Source organism: Eimeria tenella, genomic scaffold (assembly GCF_000499545.2).
Source record: "Eimeria tenella Houghton genomic scaffold, Eth_scaff5, whole genome shotgun sequence".
Classification (NCBI taxonomy): domain Eukaryota; phylum Apicomplexa; class Conoidasida; order Eucoccidiorida; family Eimeriidae; genus Eimeria; species Eimeria tenella.
The window spans coordinates 327,167-348,133 of NW_013543395.1; the positions used below are offsets into that span (position 1 = coordinate 327,167).

The window sequence follows — 20,967 nt, forward strand, 5'->3', positions numbered from 1 at the left end:
CTGTACGTTTTGCCTGTTCAACAAGCCACTGGTCGCCACTGGTCCCCGTACATCGTGTTACACTCAGATGCTTGCACGCCCACTAAATATCAGTAGACTGGGAGTATCTTATCTAAATTTTCCCTCACAAGCTCGTAGGCACAATTTTCAACACCTTTTCTCCTCCTTTTTTGTCGGCGAAAGCGAGCATCTGTGTCAACAGGCTGTGGTAATGTGTGTGAACTACTATTTTTCTCCTCTAGAGGGGTTCCGTAGAGCAATAAAGTCTCTTTAGAGGAAACTGGGGAGACTCTGTGTCCCTCATCACCAGCGCCTCTGCAGTTCGCGAGTGAATACACGATCTGTCTCTGGAGATGTAGGCAGGGCATCTACATAGAACTTCACACCTAGTAGGGCAGTCCGCGTAAAATGAGCTAAGGAGCAAAATCATGCTCCTGAGCTAAGGAGCCAAATCATGCTCCTGGCGTAGTCTTATCCATCTGGTGGATAAGCAAAGCTCACACAATGGCCCATCGACGTACTCTTGCACCGAAACGCATTGCTGCTTACGGATCCACTACTTTTAAGAAGGCGATCTGCTGCTTTTGTTGCTGCAAAATATTCTGTAGATCTGACGCTTCTAGATGCAGCCTGTGAAGCGAGATCTCACACTAGCTCAGTTCGCATCAAATGTTCATGAGACCCATGCTGCGTGAAGTCGTGCAACAAACTCTGCCCCAATCTCCCAAGATCTATGACGGTACGTAAGCTATACAATGCAGTTACCCCTCAGAAATCTGACTGGCTTGCCTTCGGAGGCGTTCTTCGAGCTCGCGGCACCTCATCGTCGTCAATATGAGCTTCCTCTCAGCCTCCCGCGGCTTTAGTCGCTTTATGGTGAGATCTGCTAGGACCTGAGCATTAAACAGCTCTAAAGACGAATATAAAGGTCCTAGTTCAGCTAGCCGTTCTGTGAAGGTAAAATTTGTGACATCTGGATGTTCCTGAGTTGGCGCTACCCCCAGTCGGGTAAGAAAACGTTTTACTAAACTTCAAAACCAAGTTCGGTACCTCCACTTAGTTGCTGCCCAGGGACCCTCGAAGCCCTTCATTTTTAAACTGCTTTGGAATGACGGTTATAAGCACACATAGTAAATACGGGGAAAGAAAACTAAGTTTGAGGCAGATTTTAGGGGTGCAGCAGCGAGACAATCGGACACACATTGAGCTGTTGCTTTTCAAAGTCTTCGGTACTCGATTCAATGTCCTGGAGGAATCCATGAGCTTTCTGTTGTAACGTTTCGCAGCCTAATGCAGCCTTCACAGGCAGCTATCAGCCGCGACAGTGGGTGAGTTGTTCCTGTTTCACTACACTGGATAAGCAAAGTAGAGGTAGGGTATGTTGGGATCAGTCAATAGAATGCGTACAGAAAGAATGCAGGCATTGCCCAGGCAAAGGTGCCTCAAGTTTCCCTTACCAATGAGCAGTTCATGTATGCTGTTGCGGAGGCTGGTGATTGCCGACTCATGCTCGGCGCGTAGGAAGTCGAAAGTTGGTGCAGCAGCTGAACCGATTTGCTCCATTGGCTCTATTATGTCTATTCTTGACAGGAAAAAAGAACTAGGCAATTTTCACGTGCAAATTGGAAGCGCCTGAAGCTACACGCATATCGGCGAGTCCTCAGTACCATATCGAGTCGTGTAGCCGTGGTGAATCCATATGGGCGCACGCTTTCACTGCCTAGCATTCACTTTATTTATTATGAACTCCAATTTCTCCCTCTACAAGGTGAGCTATCTGAACTCAATTTATTTCCGAAAACTATTCAGTTAATTCGGCACTTCGCTTGTAGCTCGCCCGCCGACTCATCGCATGCAGGCCCACCAGGACGGTGTTTTATGCCTCATCGAGGACGTCCGTGTACGTATAGGGCCTGATATTCGAATATTCTTTAGTTTAAATCAGTTGAGTTTATTACGCTCAATCCAAATGCATGGACGATCTTTGGAAGCTGAGGATCTCAGCGATTGTCTCGGGCTGGTCCCGTCACGGACCATTCATTCAGTTCGCATGGACTTGTCAGCGCGGCCTGACAAGTTCTGCGTAACAAGCCAAGAGAGCGACAAGGTTCTCGCTTAGTTTCTTTTATTATTTTTTAAATTTGTGTCTGAGCTGGACTTTCGTTCTCAATAGTTTTCCTGCTGGCTGTCGCGGCTCTGGGGTCACGCTCGCCTACGGGCACACCTTTCACCGTTATTCCAAGACAGAGAGGCAAGGGGTCCTCATAGGAAGCTCTACGGAGAGAGGTGCTTGAAGGTTTATGCAGAAGGTTGTTTCACTGGATTTCATACTCACTGCCTCCTTTTTAGAAGCTGTGTGGTAGGGATCCGTGCAGAGCCTGCTGCGCCCCGCGGAGACAAATGAGAACCATATAAGTTGAGAGGCAATGCTGCTCGTTGGAATTGGCGCATCGGCTGCCGCGGGGGCTGCTCTTGTGCTGCCGCTGCTGCTCTATTACCACTTTGTGGACCGTAAGAAGAGCACCCTCGTGACGGGTCTTACCTTCTGCTGCACCCTGACTTCCGCCCTTCTTCTGGCCCTTCTAGTGCCTATAGACATAATGCAAGCATCTACAGCAAATTCGGATTCTATGCAAGTCCCAGAAGAACCGAGGGCAGTGCAGGCACCATCTGTCACGGAGGCAGCGGCCGCTGCTCATGCTGCCAACGCCTCTTCCGCGTTTACCCCTGCGGGTGCGGCAGCAGCAGCAGCTGCTGCTGCTGGCTGGGCGGCTCTGAGAAGTGCTACTCTGCCGCTCACAGCAGACCTTCTTCAGCGTATCTATCTATTCCTTGGGGCTGCGGTTTTTGTGTGCTGCTTCCTCCTAACGCCCGCGGCCGTCTTCTACGCCAATGAGCGCAACAGAAGATGCGTGAGTAAAATCACATCCATTTGACGCCGTCGTAGTACTTCATTGACTACAAATGGTCATTTGAAGTGTAAATCGCAGCGTGCAGGGTGGAATGCATGCGAACATGAATGACTCACTGATACATAAGCACAACGAACTTACGAACAAGATATGCAGTATGCGCTAACACATGGCGATTTCGTGTGTCTTCGTACTGTTTCTGCAGGTGCAAGATGTGGACGAGGACGATTCGCTTCCGTGTGAGACGCTTTTCGTAGCCCTTCGGAAAACCGGTTTCTTCGTCCTGGCTCTATGTGCTGTGCTGCTGCTGCTCCTAGCGCTGAGACCAGGGATGCCTTCTCCTGCCTTTCTGAGACCGGAAAAAATAGCTCTTCCATCGGTTGCGCCAGAGCAGCAACAGCGCAGGCCACCAAACCCTGAAGGGACAAGCCCCGCAAGTTTGATGGCTGCAGCTGCAGCAGCTGCCTCTGCCGCAGCCGCCACGGCTAGTGCAGCAGCAGCACGTGCAGCAGCTGCAGCAATGCGTGTTGATTCGGAAGCAGTGCAGTTGTACACAGCTCAGCTTCTCGGTGTCCACAAGACAGGAGTGGACTCCTTGTTGTTTCTGGGGGCATGCTTCCTCTGCGCCGGCAAGCCAGCAATAACAACATTTTTGATTCTTTGCCCCACATTCCAGTTTGGTGGTGCAGCAAGGAGAGATCAGTGATAGAATGGAGGCGTCAGTTCGGCGCAGTGTCTGCGCAGTGTCCAGTGTCTGCTTCGCATTGTGTTGCTCCTCCGTATCGTTGTGTATTGTTCGTTCGTGTTCTCCACTTTATGCTTTCTGGTTTAGCTCAAGTCGTGTGGATTGTCTTCGGCGCTTTTGGCTTGGCGACTCTCCCTTTCGCATGGCTCTACCGCGGCCTGTCAACCCAACAGAAACAGCGGCAGGTGCAACATGAGATTGCAGCATTACGAGAGCAACAGCGTCAGCTCCAGGTAAACGCACCTCAGTACACACATGCACAGAGGAAGAGGGAGGAAAGGAAAGAGACAGCTGCAAATACTGAACGTGTGTACGTGTACAGTCTATAAAAATATGTACTGTCTGTATATGTAATAGGAAAATGCATTGCACTCACTGAAATACCGCATACAGAGGCGTTGCACGTGACAGACAGGGAAGGCCAGGATGACGTGCCTAGAGGCCACAAAACTCGGCGGCGAACTTACAGTTGGACTGAGAACACCTTTCTGATCTAACAAGTAGACCTATCTAAACATGGGTGTCAATCCTTTGGGTGTCAATCTTTCGGGTGTCAATCCTCATCTCTGCAGATAAAGTACGCTGGGGGACTCCATGAGATGAGACCCGAAGACTCTGAAGCCCTGGAGAAGCTCAGGGTACAGCAGCGGTTGTGCAGCGAAAGGAACTACAAGCTACAAGTGAGCCTGGCGTCACCGTTGGGGCCTCCAGTGATATGCGGCAATCTCGAGCAGTAATAAAGGCGGAAGGTGTCTGAATTCATCGGGGTTTTACCAAATACTGCCGAAGTGCTTGATTGAACTGCACAGGAAGCCGAGCAAGCTCACCGTTCTGCGTATTCGCTGCTCTGTCGATTGATGCTTCCATTTCGGAAGACAGTGGGGCTCGTCTTGTTACTCTTATTATTATTGTTGTTTGTGTCTCTCGGGACGGTCCTCATACGGCGCCTGGAAGGGTCTACCTGCGGATGGAGCTGCGGCTTTGCTACCCAAAGCTCGGAGGGCCCCTCGACGCCTGCCGACGCCGCACTGTTATTTCTCTCTTCAGTGCGTACTTCCAGCTTCTTTCTCTTCTGTGCATACTTTTCCGTAGTCTACCCTGTCAGGAAAACCCATGTGATCACGCATGCAATTAGTATATACTCTCTAGTGATCTGGCTTGCGCTGGTCTTCTGCAGTACCCTCCCACCGATCTGTGGTTAGTTTGCTGTTGGCTGCTACTTCTGCTCCTGGGCGGGCTATATGGACTTCTCGAGCTGTTACCACGCTGCAAGTCGAGGCGCACGGGCATGCGAGAATTACAGCAACACATGAGTGTAAAGGGCGGACGCAGCTCTCCACAAGTAAGCCTTCCATCGGCAGCTTCAGTTGCAGCTTTGTTTAACGCAAAATATTTTCAAGTCCCCTAGTGCGGGGTCCTTGTAAATGCTTTATTCGGGTCTTAATCAGGGCCGAATACGTACTATAATTGTAGCGATGTCTGCGCTTCTGTGCCTTTTCTGCAGATGCTCCTCCTACTATCTGCACTGCTTGCCCATCTAATCCTGGCAGCGGGACTCTGCCTATTCACAGTAGGTTATTCCAACTATCTACGGGCTGGCTTCCTCCCACAGGGGCACATTTCCTCCTGCCATGTTTCTTTGCACGGGAGCTTACTAGGATGTATTTCAGTTTTGTTAAAGCTGAAATTCAGTGAGACTCATCCTTGCATAATTTCTTGCTCATCTGTCAGCTTTATTTGTGACAGGCGGCTCCTCAGTACGCGTCGTTCGGGAACCAGACGTTCGTGCCCCAGGTATGTTATAGGCTCGCCTGAATATGATACCAGGCACTGTACTTGACGAGTTAGTGAGTTTCACTGGGGACTTCTCATCCGAGAACGGAAGACCTAGGCTTGGACGCATTGTTTACGGATTTTCTTATTGGCTATCTGTGAGTTTTGTTTTACTGTGTGTGTGTTTTGATGCAGAATGGATCAGACGCCATCACGTGCACATTACACGCTGCAGCTGCAGGCACTTCGTGTCATCTCACAATATTCGCTGCTGCTCTTTCCCAAGTGGCTTTTGGTAAGCAGACAAGAAGTAGGCTCTTCTGCTCCACTTTCCAGATGCCTGACTAGCTTCCTTTTATACTTACTCCTTACATATTCCCAAGGATCTGTGTGTTTTTTGCTCTGTTGCAGCCACTCCGATGCTCGCCTCAATACTATACTGCAGTAATTGGCTGTTCCTCAGTAGGTGTTTGCTGTTTTGCATTTCACCGCTTCTGTGTAGCCGCGTGAAATGCTCCTCCGTCTTTCGACACTTTCCTTGCTTTGCTGGTTGCTGGGATTTGCATCGAGCGAGCTTATTGGCTCGTGGCAAGCCCACATTGACTGTGTTTGTCTAGCGCTGTTTTTGTGGTGGCGTGGCTGCAGTCTGCATCATTCTGTGCTTGGTGTATGCGGCAATTTGCAAACGCGCCGCGCCTCATCTTGGGGACCCCTGGGACTCTCACCAACTGCGAAAGGCAGCGGAAGACCTCGAAGATATGGCAATTCTTGATGAATCCGCCAGCCTTATTGGCACGTAGTACAGTTACTCTGCCATGGGAACAATGGATCAGGCTCTATAGCCTCACTGTGGCTTCAGAAACGATAGAACCCTCTACCAAGAGGCTGTTTTGCAAAGAAGGAAGCGTTCCTCATCAAACTTATCCCGTTGTAAAGGAGCTTCACATGAAGCCTAGCTCGCTCACATCGCTGTGGTTCACGTTTCAGGCGTACATGAAGCATTTCATGTGTAGCCAATAATACTTCAGTGTAGTTGAGACAAGGTGAAGGCTATCGAGTGCTGGACTCATGAAAGGGGCCTCATCAGCGAAGAATGCAATAGGCCACCATTGGGGGACCAGAAATATCCTTGTGCAGCAACGAATACGAAAGGAGTGCATTGCTGGCAACACAGCCAAGCAGGCAGGAAAGCTAGAGACAATAGGTTTCAGAAACTTTTCAGCATTCGCTGATGCTCAGTCCAGAGTCCCCCGAAGCAGCCTAACTGTACTAGCCTAACGTGTGAGTCTTTATGCGGAGCCGAAGAGGAGCATGTTTACTGCCCTTCCCAGCAAGCTTTGCTAAACGGTTGTGCAGGCGTTGGGGGAAGAATTGCACGTAGCTGTGTGTTTTAGCGTTAAATGTCAATGATGGGGCGCCACTTTACTAAATTTATTTCGATTTCTCCCCTGGCTTAATTTCTGCAGCACGATAGCTCAATTCTACTGGTGAACTGTTGCAAACTCAACAGTTCTGACTGTGGTCCACAGCCATATCCTTATCCTTCCAGTGAAAGCTAACGCGAAGTTAGAGACTAAAGATCGATTTGACGAAGGTGAGACACTTTGTGTAGAACCATGATTAAATAAAGAAGGAGCGTGCTTACTGCATACTGTTCAACCGAATCGCGACCCCACAAAAGCAACACGAGCGGGAGCAGTAGACCGCCACTTACCCAAGGACAAAAACGCGTAAACGCTTGCACATTTGTGTATTACTGGTTCGCTTAACTCAAAACCGAATGTCAGAAAGAGCCATTGTTAAGCTTCTCCCTTGCAAGTCCCAAACTGCTATGGGGAGCTATCTTCGATTGCCTCTGCGGGTCAACTCAAGAGTCGCATAGTGCTTCTTTTCGCATTTCGCATACTTGGTGCACGGCAGTTAGTTGATTATATTTATGGTTATTTTGGGGACCATCATAGATGTCATACCTCCAGCGGTGGTGCCCCTATCTCTCGCAGCGTCAACTGATTGGCTTACTCGATGTCACAGCGAGCGTGGGGCCAAAAGACGTGTCGAAACTTTTTGCTTTCCACGGCTTCCCCTCTCATCTTTATAGGAGGGATTCCCAATGCCAATTTAGCTTTCAGATGCTGCCCTAATTCGGGGAATCCGCTGCGTCGCTGCGTCTGCAGCTCACCGTAAATTTTGACTCCCTCCCCAGGTCATATCTGCTGGAGTTGCTTCCGCCCCTTTCTTTCTTTACATTTCTTTTTCTAGAACTGCCGATTCAGTTAAAGGGCTGGCTGAGAACATGCAGAGCTTGCGGACAGGGGCGGCTCTCTGGTCCGTTGGTGCTGCCGTGTTTTATCTTTTTCAGTGTGCAAATTCAGTGTTAGACTCCGCCGAAAGCAAAGCTGTCGGTTCTGCCTCTGCTTCCAATGGCCCTCCTTTGCGGGAACTGAACGAAGATCCGCTGCAGGTAAGTTCGACAGATTGGGAATAAGCCTTAGGCGGCTCATCTATGGAGAAAGAAACCGTGTTGTTGGCAGGTTCACAAGATTATGGCCTAGCCTTAGCATCATCAGCTGTGAATGCTCGTAAAGTGCCTGTTATTGGTGCACAGGGGGATTCACTGCCAGATTCCATTGGTGGTAGCGGTCTGGAGTTTCTCGCCACCACAGACAGAAGCCAGGAAATCACCCGTCACAGGACGGAAGTGTCTGAGGAGGTGAAAGGTGTATCAGAATCACTATTACAGGAAGATGGAATTATCAGTTCAACACCCAAAGCACTCATCTGGTCGTGGAACCCCTTGAAGGCGAGTGATCGCACGGAGGCTGAAGACCTTGAGCATAGGGGGGTGCCTAGCGACTATACAGAGATTCCAATTTTAGACAAAGCTGCAGAGCGGCAGTCCAATCCTTCGGCGACTACTCAGGGCCGCGTAGAAATGAGCAGTGAGACATCACAAGCTCCACAGGCGGACGAAAATCGGGGTAGTAAGGATGCAGAAAGCAGTCACCTGACCACCCAAGTTCCCCTTTTAGCAGATGACACCAGTACCAAGTCTGAAGGCGCCGGAGGCTATTCGCTCAAGTTTCAGCAGATCGTCAGAGAAGGCAGGAGGAAGCCGAGGTCACCGGCTGTTTTACGCAGTGACGGAGAGGAGGGCGAGGTTCAATCGCCATCGAGCGAGGGTGAGGACCGCAATGATGCCCACACCAGAACACCCCACTCACTTGTTTCAGACGATAGTGGCCACGACGTTGGGACTAAGGGGGAGGCTGATGATATTGCGCTAGCTGAAGAAAGGCTTGACATTGACAGTGGTGATGGCATCGAGAGCACAACCCCAGAGTCACCTGCCACAGGTAGGTATACGAGCCGGTTCGGCTCCTGTAGTTAGTTGGTGGGGGTTTGCTTCTACTGTTGTTGGTGGCTGTCTGGCAGTTGCCACAGACTTAGAGTGGACACGTTATTACGGATAAACTTCTTGGATTGATAGGAACACGTTTAGAAGGCTTGTTAGTAGAACCCATTATAGTTTTGGGAGAGGGATGGACGGACGAATTCCAGCGTATACTGTCCAATGCAGGGAATGACAATGAAGCATCAGGAGGAGGCTCGGCACAGCCTGAACCTTCCAGCTCTCGGAAGGTTGGCCAGAAGTCGAAGGCCACCAGCGACTTTTCAGAGGAGCCGCAAGAAAGTTACCAGGGAAAAGAATGGCACCGGTCGTTACCCGTTGTTGATTCTGGGGAGAGTTCTGGGAACTCACAGTCTTATTCTGAGCAGTCAAGCGGAGCAGCTCCAACGAAAACAAGTTGCAGAGTCGAGGTGGGAGGGGTCATCGTTGATGCGTCCTACGTGGATTCCGCGTGCACGGGGCAAATAAATTTGGCGTACAAAACGAAAATGAGCAAGTTCTTGGAGCGGCGGATGCTGCTGACTAACACAACTGGGAAGCGATTGACTGTGGTGATGAAAACTGTCAATGCACGACTCACTTCCCCGGCCTCACAAGCTTGGGCCTACTCTCATCTGCAGATGGGGCCGGCTTCGTTTCTCCAGGGGGTATCAGAGGGGGAGACGAGCGAAACAGCAAAAGAATACGTCTACCAGATACTCAAGCAGATGCGTAGACAACGTCGAAAGCGGCCGGACGACCCGCGTGAGTGCTGAAGCGTAAAGGAAAGTTTGTGACATTTGCAGAAGCGCCGAGGAGCTTCCGAAGGGAGAGACCGTCTCGTTTCACATATTTTAGATGGCTGCTTAATTGAGTAGATGTGCTTGTCTAGACGCAGTCAGTAAGAGTCATACTCCCAAAGCTTTTGGTTTCCTCTACTGTAGAGTGCACTATGGTTGCTGCGGCCACTCAGACTAGATGGAGAGATCCGCCCCCTTCACATGTTTAGGAAGCCGTGCGCAATTCAAGTATTTTCCCGTCATTCTACTGCTGTTGTTTTGTCTGCTTGGGACTGCAGTTGACTTGGTAGTTAGCTTCGCCAGTCCGTTTGACAATCCAGGAGCAGCTGCTGGAGCGGTGAGCTTCATGCAGACAGAAGCGGGCGCTGCACGTATCACGCAGACATGCCAAGAGCTTTTGTCCGTGGTGGAGGACTCTCAGAGCTACAGCTGCGAAATTCTCGATGCTGTGGACATGGTCATCCTGCAGTTCCCACCAAACGCAGGTATCATACGACGCACATAGCAGTAGCTAGTCGTCACAGTGGTGCGCACTGTGAAAGCTGCCTGGTGGTTCTCCCCCAACAAAGCAACGAGAGGGGAGAAAGTGTTTTGGCTCGACACATCTGTTGGCGGGATATCCATTAAGTCTATTGCTTGTCCAAGTGCTACCAGTTTCATCTTGAATTCAGATATTTCTGCTGATGGAGGGGTGTACAAGCTGCTGTCGAAGCTGTTGGTACTTGAGGGCAAGAGCATTCTTTTTTGGGAGCTTTCCAAGCCTGTGAGACTGTGCATCTGAGAGTTGAGGCTCTGTGCTACACTCTTAAGGCAACCTGCTGACAGTTGCAATATTGAGATGAAAGAGGAGCAGGTGGCATGGCTTTGAAGTAGGGAAACCAGCCTATTTGCCAAGAACCCAGAGACGTATAAGTACAGTGCTTTGCGAAGTTTTGTTGCGTGTGCCTACAGACTTCGCTGCAAATGGTACCCGTTAATGAGGCCCTTCCTGAACCTCTGCCACAGCTTTTCGAGAAGCCTGCTTTCGTTCAGGCCAGAGCAGAGCTAAAGGAACGGTGTTCAGCAAAGGCGACTGCACAGACGCACCTCCTGAGTGGTATGCCGCCCTGTGTTTTCGCTGACCAAAGAGAGAAAGGAGCGGCCAGCGGAGGAGCTATAAGAGCAGGACCTACAGAACTAGCGCATTTTTTATTGCGGCCTCTGTGATAGCGCAGCGACGATGATGTGATGATGCCACTGGCTGGGATTATGGGATGTTCAACAGTCTTCGTTCATGCATCTATGCACGCTCGTCTTAATGACATGCATAGGATTTTCATCGTTTAGGAGTGAGTTCATCACCGGCATTTTTGCGCTTACTGTATTTCCAGATGATTCGCCGGTTTCTTCGAGGATTCCGACCGACCCTGACTTGGAGAAGCGCCTTTGGGGCATGTACGCTGCAAGGTGCGTACACGCATGGATGCACGGAGAAAAGGGCCACAAAGATGTAGTGGTGAGTCATTTTGCTCCTCGCTTTTCATCATTCTTTGTCACTGACAGACTTTGGAGTCGCATGCGACTTTGCACCCTGCGTGTACTTCGTGCTCCGTATTCTGCACCTTACTGCAAGGACATTTTCTCGAAGGAGTCAGTGTGGCTTGCTGTTGCTTCGGAGTATTGTGCGCCATGCTGGCATTTTGGTCAGGCTTGATCACCAGTCACAGAGCTCCAGTATGCGTGGCGGTGTCGCTCTGTTTATGGGCTTTGCAGGTGGCAGTTGTTGACTCTGGAGTTGCGAAGCATTACGACATTGATTCCAATGTGTGGAAAAATCTAGAGGAATCTGCTGATGGCAAAGATGACGACGGTGAGACCTAACTGTGCTGTTTATTCATATACGATATTGCTTCCTGTGCTTGCTGCACCGGAGGTGGGCATACATTTTGACGGCGGACTGTAGAGGGTAATGTTTTGGGTTGCTGGTTGTGCTGCTGGTTCTTCAGGCAATGGATTAGTTGACGATATTGAGGGGTGGAACTTCGCCGAAAACACCAACGTTATTGCTGACCTGAATGGCCATGGCACACACGTCGCAGGTGAGCTGCGCTTCTGCACCGAGATCATTGGGTTGATGCCTTTTTCCTTGTCAGTTATAATTCGAAGTGTTGCGCCCTTGACTTACCCACGCAGCATTGTGCTTTCTTTTACCGCAGCTACTCTAGCTGCGGCATGCGCTGATGTGGAACTAAGGTTTTTATTGCATGTATGGATAATACAGGCACCATTGGAGGGGTCGCAAATGGAAGGGACGTGGTGGGCTGTGCTCCGCTGGTGTCATTGATGAAGGTTCAGCAGTTCGGGGCAAGTGGAAGGGTAGGCAAGACTTTCAGCACTTCGTTATAATTTTTCGATTTGGCGCTTGTGCTCTCTGTTTTATTCCCAGAGATCAGGAAACGACGCTGTGTGACTAGTGTTGCGTTCTCATGCAGGGGTCAGTCAGTGATGCTGTGAGAGGAATGGCTTATGCAATGCTGAAGGGCGTGCACGTGATCAATAACAGTTGGGGTTCCACAGAATCCACATATTCTCTTCAGCTGGTTATCGAACGTTCCCGTCACATGCGGGAGGGGCTGGGGATACTTATAGTGAACGCCGCGGGAAACAGCAGCACGAATAATGACATAGAACCTTTCTATCCAGCCGCTTATGATTATCAGAACACGATCTCGTAAGTCACTTTGTTCCAGGAGCAGTGTTGTTATCTGCTTTGTCACCGTCAGCAGCAAAGGGACACCCAGAAGCTAGCCATTCCAAGGCCTTCGTCCTTCTGAGGTCATGTTTTCTCGTGGGCTTTTCGCATCTTCTCGTAACCCATTCGTTTGCAGAGTAGGCGCGTATGATGCTGATGGACAGCTCGCGTCCTTCAGTAATTACGGGGAGGCATCTGTGTCGTTGCTGGCTCCGGGGGATAGGATCTACTCGACTTACCTTGACAACGGCTTCACGTTTCTTTCAGGGACGTCCATGGCAACGCCTCATGTTTCAGGTGTGTCATTTCTGCGCATCTTCATTATAGAGTTTGCCGTGAGGCCTAGCTCTAAGGAGAGTACTGTCCAGTGCTGTTGCCCCTAGACGAGTAGATGCAGTGTGTGGGTCAGTGTGTGGGTCTTAAATATTGAAGAACACACGTCGCTGCACGTGCATTGGGCTAGCAGAATACAGCTCTGTAGGGATGTGCCTTAGCTTGCTCGAATGTATATGTGTGGGTTTCCAGGTATTGCAGCATTGGTTTTCGGGGTCTTTATGAAGGCGAATTCGGAAGTTACTGCAGCTGAAGTGAAAGATATCATTCATGCCACACTGCTGGACCTACCAGCGGCAAAGGGAGTCACGCAATGGGGGGGAGCACCCGACGCGATGTCTGCAGTTCTGGTACGTAGACAGAATAGCCCTGCGTTCTAAAGCTTAAACTCTTAACAGCTGAAACCGTATGTAGATTTCTTCAGCTTCAGCGTAGTTCCTAGTTATACCTGCTGTAGAGCACAGTACTATCAACTGGATTTTCAGTAGAGCAGTGGTTACGGTTTAATTTTACTTGCGCTTTAATTTGACACTCCTTGAATGCAAAAGGACGGTATATGCGATTGTGTTTCTTCTGCATTTGCACTGAATACACATGATATAGAGATGGAGGAACGATCAATCATTTTCGGGCTTATCATACTTTAGCTGACATTGTGTACGGAAGAGAACACATGACTGCCCTGTGTAACGTTGGTTGCGACCGCAATTTTATCGCTTCAAGGTCATGAATCATCTTTGATGCTAATGCTGAGGTAACGAACAGGTCATGAATCATCCTTGATGCTAATGCTGAGGTAACGAACGTGCATTGCACTACCTGTTGTGCAGATGGCGCGCATGGGAGGCATGTGGTTCCAGATGAAATGCACGGACATGATTGTCGATCTTCAGCCAGAGGAAGTCTATGCATCCACAATATACATCCGCGGTTACGCAGAGGGCACTTACACGTGAGTCGGCAGCCCAAGTGAGGCGCGTGAATTCGCTCTTGGTTGCGTTATTGGTTTCACGTTTGCAGTTGCCTTCTGCGCCATGTGGGTGACGGTTCAAAGGGGTAACTGATGTACGTGCAAGGAGTAAGGACTCATTGAAAGTAATGTGAAAAGGGAATGGGATGCGAATTGTCGTGCAAATTAGGGCGGAGATCCAAGTAGAAGTCTACGACGAAGAGGCCAACATGTTGGGATCAGCACAGATTCCAGTCCGTCTAAACAGCAGTAGCAACCCAGCGACAAATTCGCCGTCCGATGAAACTGCAGCATCTGCATTCAGCAGTCACGTTAGTGAAAAGGATCAGGGAACCCCTCTATGTGATGTACAAATGAAGTACACGGGCACTCTGGAAGGTACGTTGTATACATCACAGCCACTTGACAGTTCTTTTTGCTGGTTTCCAATTCTCTAACAGCAGCAAATAAACGACCAGCGAAATCCGGCACATGTTTGCCCGCCTGTAACTTCACGTCCGTTATTTTTTCTGTTCATGCGGACTTCCTTAGGTGGCGACGACTGGTCTAATGGGGAAATAGCAGCCCTTACGCTCGGTTGCTTGGCGATTGTCGGTGGAGCAGCTTGCATCATCTTTTACTTTCGCTAGTAAGCATTTCGCTCTGTCTACCCTACGATGACCGTTGCATAGACTTCATCCGATTTGTAGCTTAAGAGTTGTAGCCTTATGTAACATTTTGTGTCTGGAGCTCGTTTTTCTGTTACAGTTCTGTTTCTTTTGCGCAGCACGACGCTGCGTAGAGTTCCAAGAGCTCAGTTGCTAGCAGAGAAACAATAGGGGCTTCTCATGCTTGCTGATTGTCTGCAGCAACACTAAGCAGCCCGGTGAGAGACCCAGCAGGCCGAAAGCAGGTGACAGGAAGGAATTTGGAGAGCCTGACGCAATGACTGCCTTACTACAAGACGACTGAAGGCTCCTTAATCGTGGAGTAGAATGGTGGCCGCATCTCTTTTGCTGCAGGGAGAACTAGAGGACTCACTGAGCTGTTTTATCGATAATCGGTGTCTGGGTATGAGTGGGTATGTTTTTTTTAACAACTCTTCTTCGAATTGCTCTACGGTAACGCTCATGCTGTCCCCCGCTTTTACCACGTTCAGCAGCGTCAGTGAAGGGGGGACGGTGGATTAGTTGTCTTCCTTTTCTTGGCTTCTCATCCAGGCTTGGTTGCACTTCGTTGAAGTGTGGCGCGAGGCGGCGCAGTATGATTTGACTGCTCGGTGTGCGTAGTACGCCACCGTTTTGGCAGAGAGCGGGCCAAGGAGTCCACGTGCTCTCATTTGCAATTCATCTTCTTTCACGGGATATATGTACTTTGTGGGAATTTGTGTACATATTTCTCACATTAAACATATAGGCGTTTGTTCACCGTACGCTATTCTGTGCCCGTCTTGGCTAATATGGGCAGCCGAAAAACTTTATTGAGGCGGATTTCGGGCTCTTGTATGTGTACCTTTGTTCTTCGTCTCGTCGACGCATCGCTGATTGGGCTGAATTATGCAGACTTTTACGCGTTCAGCAACAAAAGGCAAAACAACAGTTAGTTACAAGAGCAGCATATTCAACATTTTATGTAGAAAGGCGACGCGTATATATATATTCCTGAGACCGAGGTGGTTTGCTTTCAGCACGGGTTGCCTGAGCAGCAACGGAAACTCGCAAATCAGTTTTATCTCAACAACAGATGTAAAGCCTATGTATAAGGGATTCTCCGGAGTGTAGTTTCGCTTTCCGTCAACTTCTCATATGTTCTCCCGGATCGAAGAAGAAACGGCCTAGGGATATTCTGTCTATGCGTAACAGCATGATTTGAAATATTCTCCGAAGAAGTTGATAAAGTATTCGTGCCTTCATTTAAATCGATCATCTATGCTCTTGGGGGAATGGCGATAGGGCTGTTGAGAGATTCTACACGCCGCTACCACTTCTTTTCATGTTCGGTGCGGTTAAGTGCGCGGAGCGGAGCTTTGGGCTGTAGTATGCCTCTCAAGCCTATGGTGCTGTGCAGAACAGGACGGAACTGTAGGATCGCGCTCCCGCATTAGATATTTTAGTTGCTATTGCATTAGTAACTATCTGAGAGGCAACATAGATCCGTCCACCTCTACAAAGTGCGCAAATGCTGATGCATCGAATGTACTTCTAGTGGTGAAGTGAGCACTCCGGTGTTGACAGTGGTGCTCGTGCCGGGTTCCCTGTATATGGTTTTGCGACTATAGATCAAGGCTTTAGGAGGACCAAAACACCACTATATTAAGCAGAGCACATGGAAAAAAAAATCAATGCTTCCACACAAACACGAGCAAGGGGGGCTCGTTAGGTCAGCGTCAACCTTGCTATGAGGAAGTGCAGGTGACACCTTTGCGTGGCACTGGCAAATAGCCCCTTAGCACCGTTTCGCGGGAAACGTCTGTGCTAAAGATAAAATTAGCGGCGTCCGTCCTAAGAATTACTCGGAGGGGGTTTTACGACATCGGCGGGACGAGGCCAAGCTCTCTGCAACACGCGCACGCGTTGGCGCCTACAACAAGCCGCAATAGCCACTTGCTCCTGAAATATTTTGTATTTAGCGCTGGTGCATCAAGAAGACCCGCTTTAAGCCTCTAACACTCTTTTCTAGGGGACTGTACTTGGTCCGTCGTCCGTACCAATGTCTGAAAGCTGCCAAAGTCCCGCGCCCGCACTTCAGAGATACAGACACAAATTCGAGGCCCGTTAAGTGTACAGTGTACGTAAGAGAATATTAAGTCACACTGCATTGGCTCTAACCGTTAAATTCACAGCAGCGCTGGACATGAAATCGCGACGAAGCCCTCGGGGAGGCACAGTACGGACCAAGGTTCGTTACACCGGGGCGACTAGGCCCAGAAATGCCCACAAAGGCTCTGAATATTTATTTAGCTACTGAGAGAGCAGCAGAAGCAGCGTTAGCGAGTTCCAGCTGGCGTACCTGAGGTGAACGGCGTCAGCACACAGGTAAGCATTGGCGTCCAAAATAGAGAGCATCGTTTTCCTATCCAGTGGCTGAGAACCATTGCAGATCTGATGCACTTGCATGCAAATAACGGAAACTTCTTCAACTTCAACTTTGCACGTTGGTTAATTGCTACGGATTCCTATGAACATGCGGCGAGGGCCTTCTGCAGTCGAAGTCTACGCATGGTTCTCGCAGACGACATACGTCTGTGTTCACCAAACAAGCGGGATAGCACCTACATTTATACTGGCTTATTGTTTCCGACACCATTTGCGGTTCTTCAAATACGTTATGGCGAAATTTGATGCCAGGGACACTACAGCGGTAACAGTGCTCGCTGCGCGCGAATGGCGCAAGTCGAATACGCACACAGCCTGTAAACTCTTGCCAATCCTTTCTATTCGGGGTCAAATAAGTACAATATTCTTGCTAAAAGAGGTTTAGTTCGGAGAGTTTAGCTTGAAATGCTCACTCGGGCGCGGCAGGACCGGAGGTTGGCGGAGTCTGAAGGATCGAGCATGCAGGAGGAGCGGACGCTCCCAAGGTGTTGCTAGAAGCTCCAATAGCGGGTTTACGATTAAAAAATGGAGCTAAATTCAAAATTATCTGCTAAACAATGTCAAATATTTTCTAAGGGGAAGGAGAAAAACTATTCGCCTTCCCCGAGTCCTTGTCGGTAAACGATGCAGCTGCCAGCTCACCCCAAAGTTCTAACACGGAGTCACGCATGGCTCTAGAACCACATTTCCTACCTATTTTTCATAACAGGGGTTACTGCGCGCTTTGGCCATAGCGCTGCAGCAGCAGCGTCGACGTAACGGAGTTCCGGGGAGCCTAGGGAGTCAGATTTTGCGGTGCGTATTAGACCGGTAGCTGCACCCACAGCAGCACATTGTGGTGGCAGCTAGAGCAGCTTACGGCTCCCCTGTGTTTTCCAGGCCTATCTGCGGTTCGTGCCAGGCTGCTGCAACGCTGCGTTTTGCTGGTAAGTTTTGCGTGCTGCTAGCGGCAGAGGTTGGCCCCCTAGACGAGCGCCTCGTTAGCGTGACCGCGAGCTCCTTGCGGGTCTTGCCTTCACGTCTATCTGTGCTGCCTGCTGCCCTCCTTTGGCGCCTTCGCCTCATTTTGTTTCTGCTTTCCCGTGGTCCCGATGCCGTCATCACCTTCGCCTCCGCCGCCTCTGTCGGAGACTGTGGGCGCCGCTGCAGCCCCTGAAAAGATGCCGGGAGAAGGCACTGTGGAATCCTACGCGGGCAGCCCAAGTCTGGAAATCGACGAGGTAGTGTACCCCCAGCAGCAGCAGCAGCAGCAGCCGCGGGAAAAGGAGACGCGGAGGGAGCGGGCCGGCGGGACGGAGAAGACCCGGAAGACGCACCGCAGAAGAGGAGAAGAAAGTGCCACGAAAAAGAACACGAAAACCCAAGGCCGGGAGAGGGGGCGGCGGCGGTCAAGGACTTACCGGCGGCGGCTGAAAGTGACAGAGGAGAGGACGAGGCTGGCGAAGCTGCGGCGGTCCATGAAGAGCATGATGAAGCAGCCGGACGCGGCGTTTCAGTTCAGCCTGAGTGCAGCACTTATATTTCTTTTGTTTTCTCTGGCGGTGCGTTCGCTGCTGAAGACCGACGCGGACTTGGACTCCGAGCTGGTGCTGCGGCCTCTCCTCGAAGACGAAGACCTTCTCCAGCCCTCCCCAGCCGCCTCTTCGCTGCCGCCGCCGCCCCCCGCGCCCCCCGCGCCGCTGGCGCCGCCTCCAGTGCCCAAGCTGGCGCTGCGCGTGGGGCTGGGCGAGGCGGAGGTCAACGCGCTGCACAAGGAGCTCAGAAACGCAGTTCGCCAGCTGCGCCGCACTTGGCACAAGTGCCTCAGCGACTCCAAAGAGGACTTCGCCGACGCGTACCTCCCCAGCGAGTTCCAGGAAGACCCCCTGGCGCCCTTTGTGGGGCTTGTCGAGGAAGTTGAAAAGGAACGCAGGCCTCCTTTGCCCGTGGGCTTCGAAGACCTCGTGAAGCAGGCGGAGCCCGAGACTACCGAGGCCGCCGCGATCTTCCACGCGGACAACGAATACGGCGGGGAGGACTGGAGCAACTGCAGCAAACGAAACTCCGGCGCAGAGAGCAGCACCATGAGCTCCGGCGTGTACAGCAGCGCCACTCGGATCTCCGTCGCGGACAGCAGCAAAAGAAGTTCCGGATCCGGCAGCAGCAAAAGGAGCTCCGGCACTGACAGCACCTCAAGGGCCTCGGACCCTGATAGCAGCACCAGAAACTCGGGAACCTACAGCAACAAAGGGACGTCAGACCCTGACAGCAGGACAAGGACCTCAGACGCCTACAGCAGCGCTAGAGTCTCAGACGCCGACAGCAGCGCAAGGACCTCTGAAGCTGACAGCAGCGCAAGACGCTCAGAGGCTTACAGCAGCGTAAGAAGCCTAGACAATGACAGCGGCATAAGGAGCCCAGGGGATTACAGCAGCGTGAGGGGCTCAGCTGCTGATGGCATCGAAAGGAGCTTCGCCGCAGACCTGATGCCAGAGCATACAAAGGAACCCCTCAACCCGAACGGGAAAAGGCAAAGAATCCGTACCAAGAAAGTTGAAGACGACGAAGATGAGAGCGAGACTATGGCAGGCTCGGACAGCGAGACTGATGAAGCTGAAGAGACACAAGAAGGAGATCCGGCACACCCAATTCAAACTGGGTTGGAGGAAGCAAGCGCGATCGGGGAAAGTACAGCAGGGGGTGAGCTGCTGCAGCACGTGCAGCAGGAGCTCGGGCAACACGCGGCGCCGTTGAGCATAAAGGCCGCCGCTGCCCTGCGGGCTGCTGAGGCGATGATAGAGGCGAGAAAGGAGTATGTGGGTCGGCTGCTGCTAACTCTAGAGGTACTTAAAGCCGCTGAAGTCCGCGTGCACACGCTGGCAAGGTTGCGCCTGTCCGCACGCTCCAAGTCCTTGCCTTCGCCCCCGTTCTACTACTGCGGGCGGCCGCTGCCCACGCCTGAGGGCTACAGAAAGAAACGAAAGTACAGTTACGTTTCTTTCGACTTCTTTCTGCACAACCTCCCTCCCCATCTGGTGCCAGAGAACCTTGAAGGTAAAAACGGGGAGCCGGTGGTTCCCCGCGATGTTGTCACTTTCCTGAGTGACGCGGTTACCATAGCGGATGCGCACTTGAGAAACAGCAGGGCTGTCAGCAGGTCGTTTAGCGGCTTTCTGACGGCTGTGGAGCCAAAGGAAGCGGAAGCAGCAGCAGCAGCTCCACCAGACGTGTCAGAAAGGGTGAAAGCAGCAACAGAAGCAACGGCGGCGGCCGTTGAAATGCAGCAGGAAAGCCCAGAGATGTCGTTACCGCTGCCCCAGGCTCTGGGCTCCTTATTCCCCATGTATTTGTTTCGTAAAGTTGTTGAGGAAATGCAGCAAAGGCGAGATGCGGCCAGTGTGGACACAAAACAAATAGAGGAGTGGGGCAGGAATTTCCACACTGCGCACATCTGCTCAGAGCTCGCGGGGTTTCTCGATAAACAGAGGGCCACCGCTCGTGATTTGCGCAAAAGAAAGGAATCCATCATACAGCAGTGGGCGAAGCTGCAAACAGACAAGCCAGCCCCTAACCACCCCTTCATCTTAGCGCTTTATCTGCTCTAGCGAGCAAAATGGCACATTTTCGTGCTGCACTCCTGCTGCAGGGCTCTTCGTTTTTCTTCATTAGAGGCTCCAGGCTGCCGGCGTTGCGGCTACCAGCGCTTCGGACGAGGCAACGGTTCAGAGGCTTAGCTGCAACCACGGTGCTGATCCTGGTGGGCCGCAGCAGCCAACAATTGGGAAATGTGCTCACCAGGATGTGCGTTTTTTACAAACTCGCACCTAGAAGGCGCAAGCGCAGAGGCTTCAGGGAGTTCTAACGGATCCGTTACTGCTCCTACACAGCGGTTCTCAAGCTAACTATTCAAGGGCTGCTCAGCCTTTCAATGCTGTCATACGTATAGGATAATATGGGTCATTGATGGCCTCACCCTGTCCATCTGTACCTTTTGATAAGGCTTGTTTTATCCTGAATTGTAAATAAACTTCTGTCGAAAAGGGTGATAAATAGCGAGACTTCAGATCAAGCGAGGTAGGAAAGAGTTTACCTACGCAATTAATCCGCTATCTATGTAGCCAGCATCTGGGAAAGTAGATGGAGAGGACACCACCTTCTGGTCTACAGCTTGAGTGTAAGTCCGTATATCTAGTTTCGTAATTCACTGCCTCGCTAACACATGCAGCTGGAGGTGGAGATCACCAGGATGTGCGTTTTTTACA

The 20,967-nt window shown here is 51.0% G+C and overlaps 3 protein-coding genes across 3 annotated transcripts; all 3 read left to right on the top strand.

Moving 5' to 3' along the window:
- Positions 1 to 2,426: 2,426 nt before the first annotated feature.
- ETH_00011045 (uncharacterized protein) lies at positions 2,427 to 6,230 on the top strand (the record flags this gene model as incomplete). The annotated part of the gene is made up of 10 exons (XM_013377324.1): positions 2,427 to 2,912; positions 3,118 to 3,541; positions 3,745 to 3,890; positions 4,230 to 4,337; positions 4,835 to 4,999; positions 5,162 to 5,227; positions 5,404 to 5,451; positions 5,626 to 5,725; positions 5,842 to 5,892; positions 6,076 to 6,230. 10 exons carry the CDS (start codon positions 2,427 to 2,429, stop codon positions 6,228 to 6,230), a joined length of 1,749 nt encoding a protein of 582 aa, XP_013232778.1.
- Positions 6,231 to 7,933: 1,703 nt separating this feature from the next.
- ETH_00011050 (subtilisin-like protease TgSUB2, putative) lies at positions 7,934 to 14,603 on the top strand (the record flags this gene model as incomplete). Its single annotated transcript, XM_013377325.1, has 16 exons — positions 7,934 to 8,783; positions 9,008 to 9,583; positions 9,897 to 10,103; positions 10,290 to 10,381; positions 10,570 to 10,714; positions 10,989 to 11,113; positions 11,371 to 11,467; positions 11,604 to 11,696; positions 11,879 to 11,973; positions 12,090 to 12,328; positions 12,486 to 12,646; positions 12,875 to 13,032; positions 13,513 to 13,634; positions 13,822 to 14,030; positions 14,184 to 14,280; positions 14,501 to 14,603. The coding sequence occupies 16 exons, from the start codon at positions 7,934 to 7,936 to the stop codon at positions 14,601 to 14,603; spliced, it is 3,369 nt and encodes a 1,122-aa protein (XP_013232779.1).
- Positions 14,604 to 17,817: 3,214 nt separating this feature from the next.
- On the top strand, positions 17,818 to 20,310 carry ETH_00011055 (uncharacterized protein; the record flags this gene model as incomplete). Its single annotated transcript, XM_013377326.1, has 1 exon — positions 17,818 to 20,310. One exon carries the CDS (start codon positions 17,818 to 17,820, stop codon positions 20,308 to 20,310), a length of 2,493 nt encoding a protein of 830 aa, XP_013232780.1.
- Positions 20,311 to 20,967: the final 657 nt, after the last annotated feature.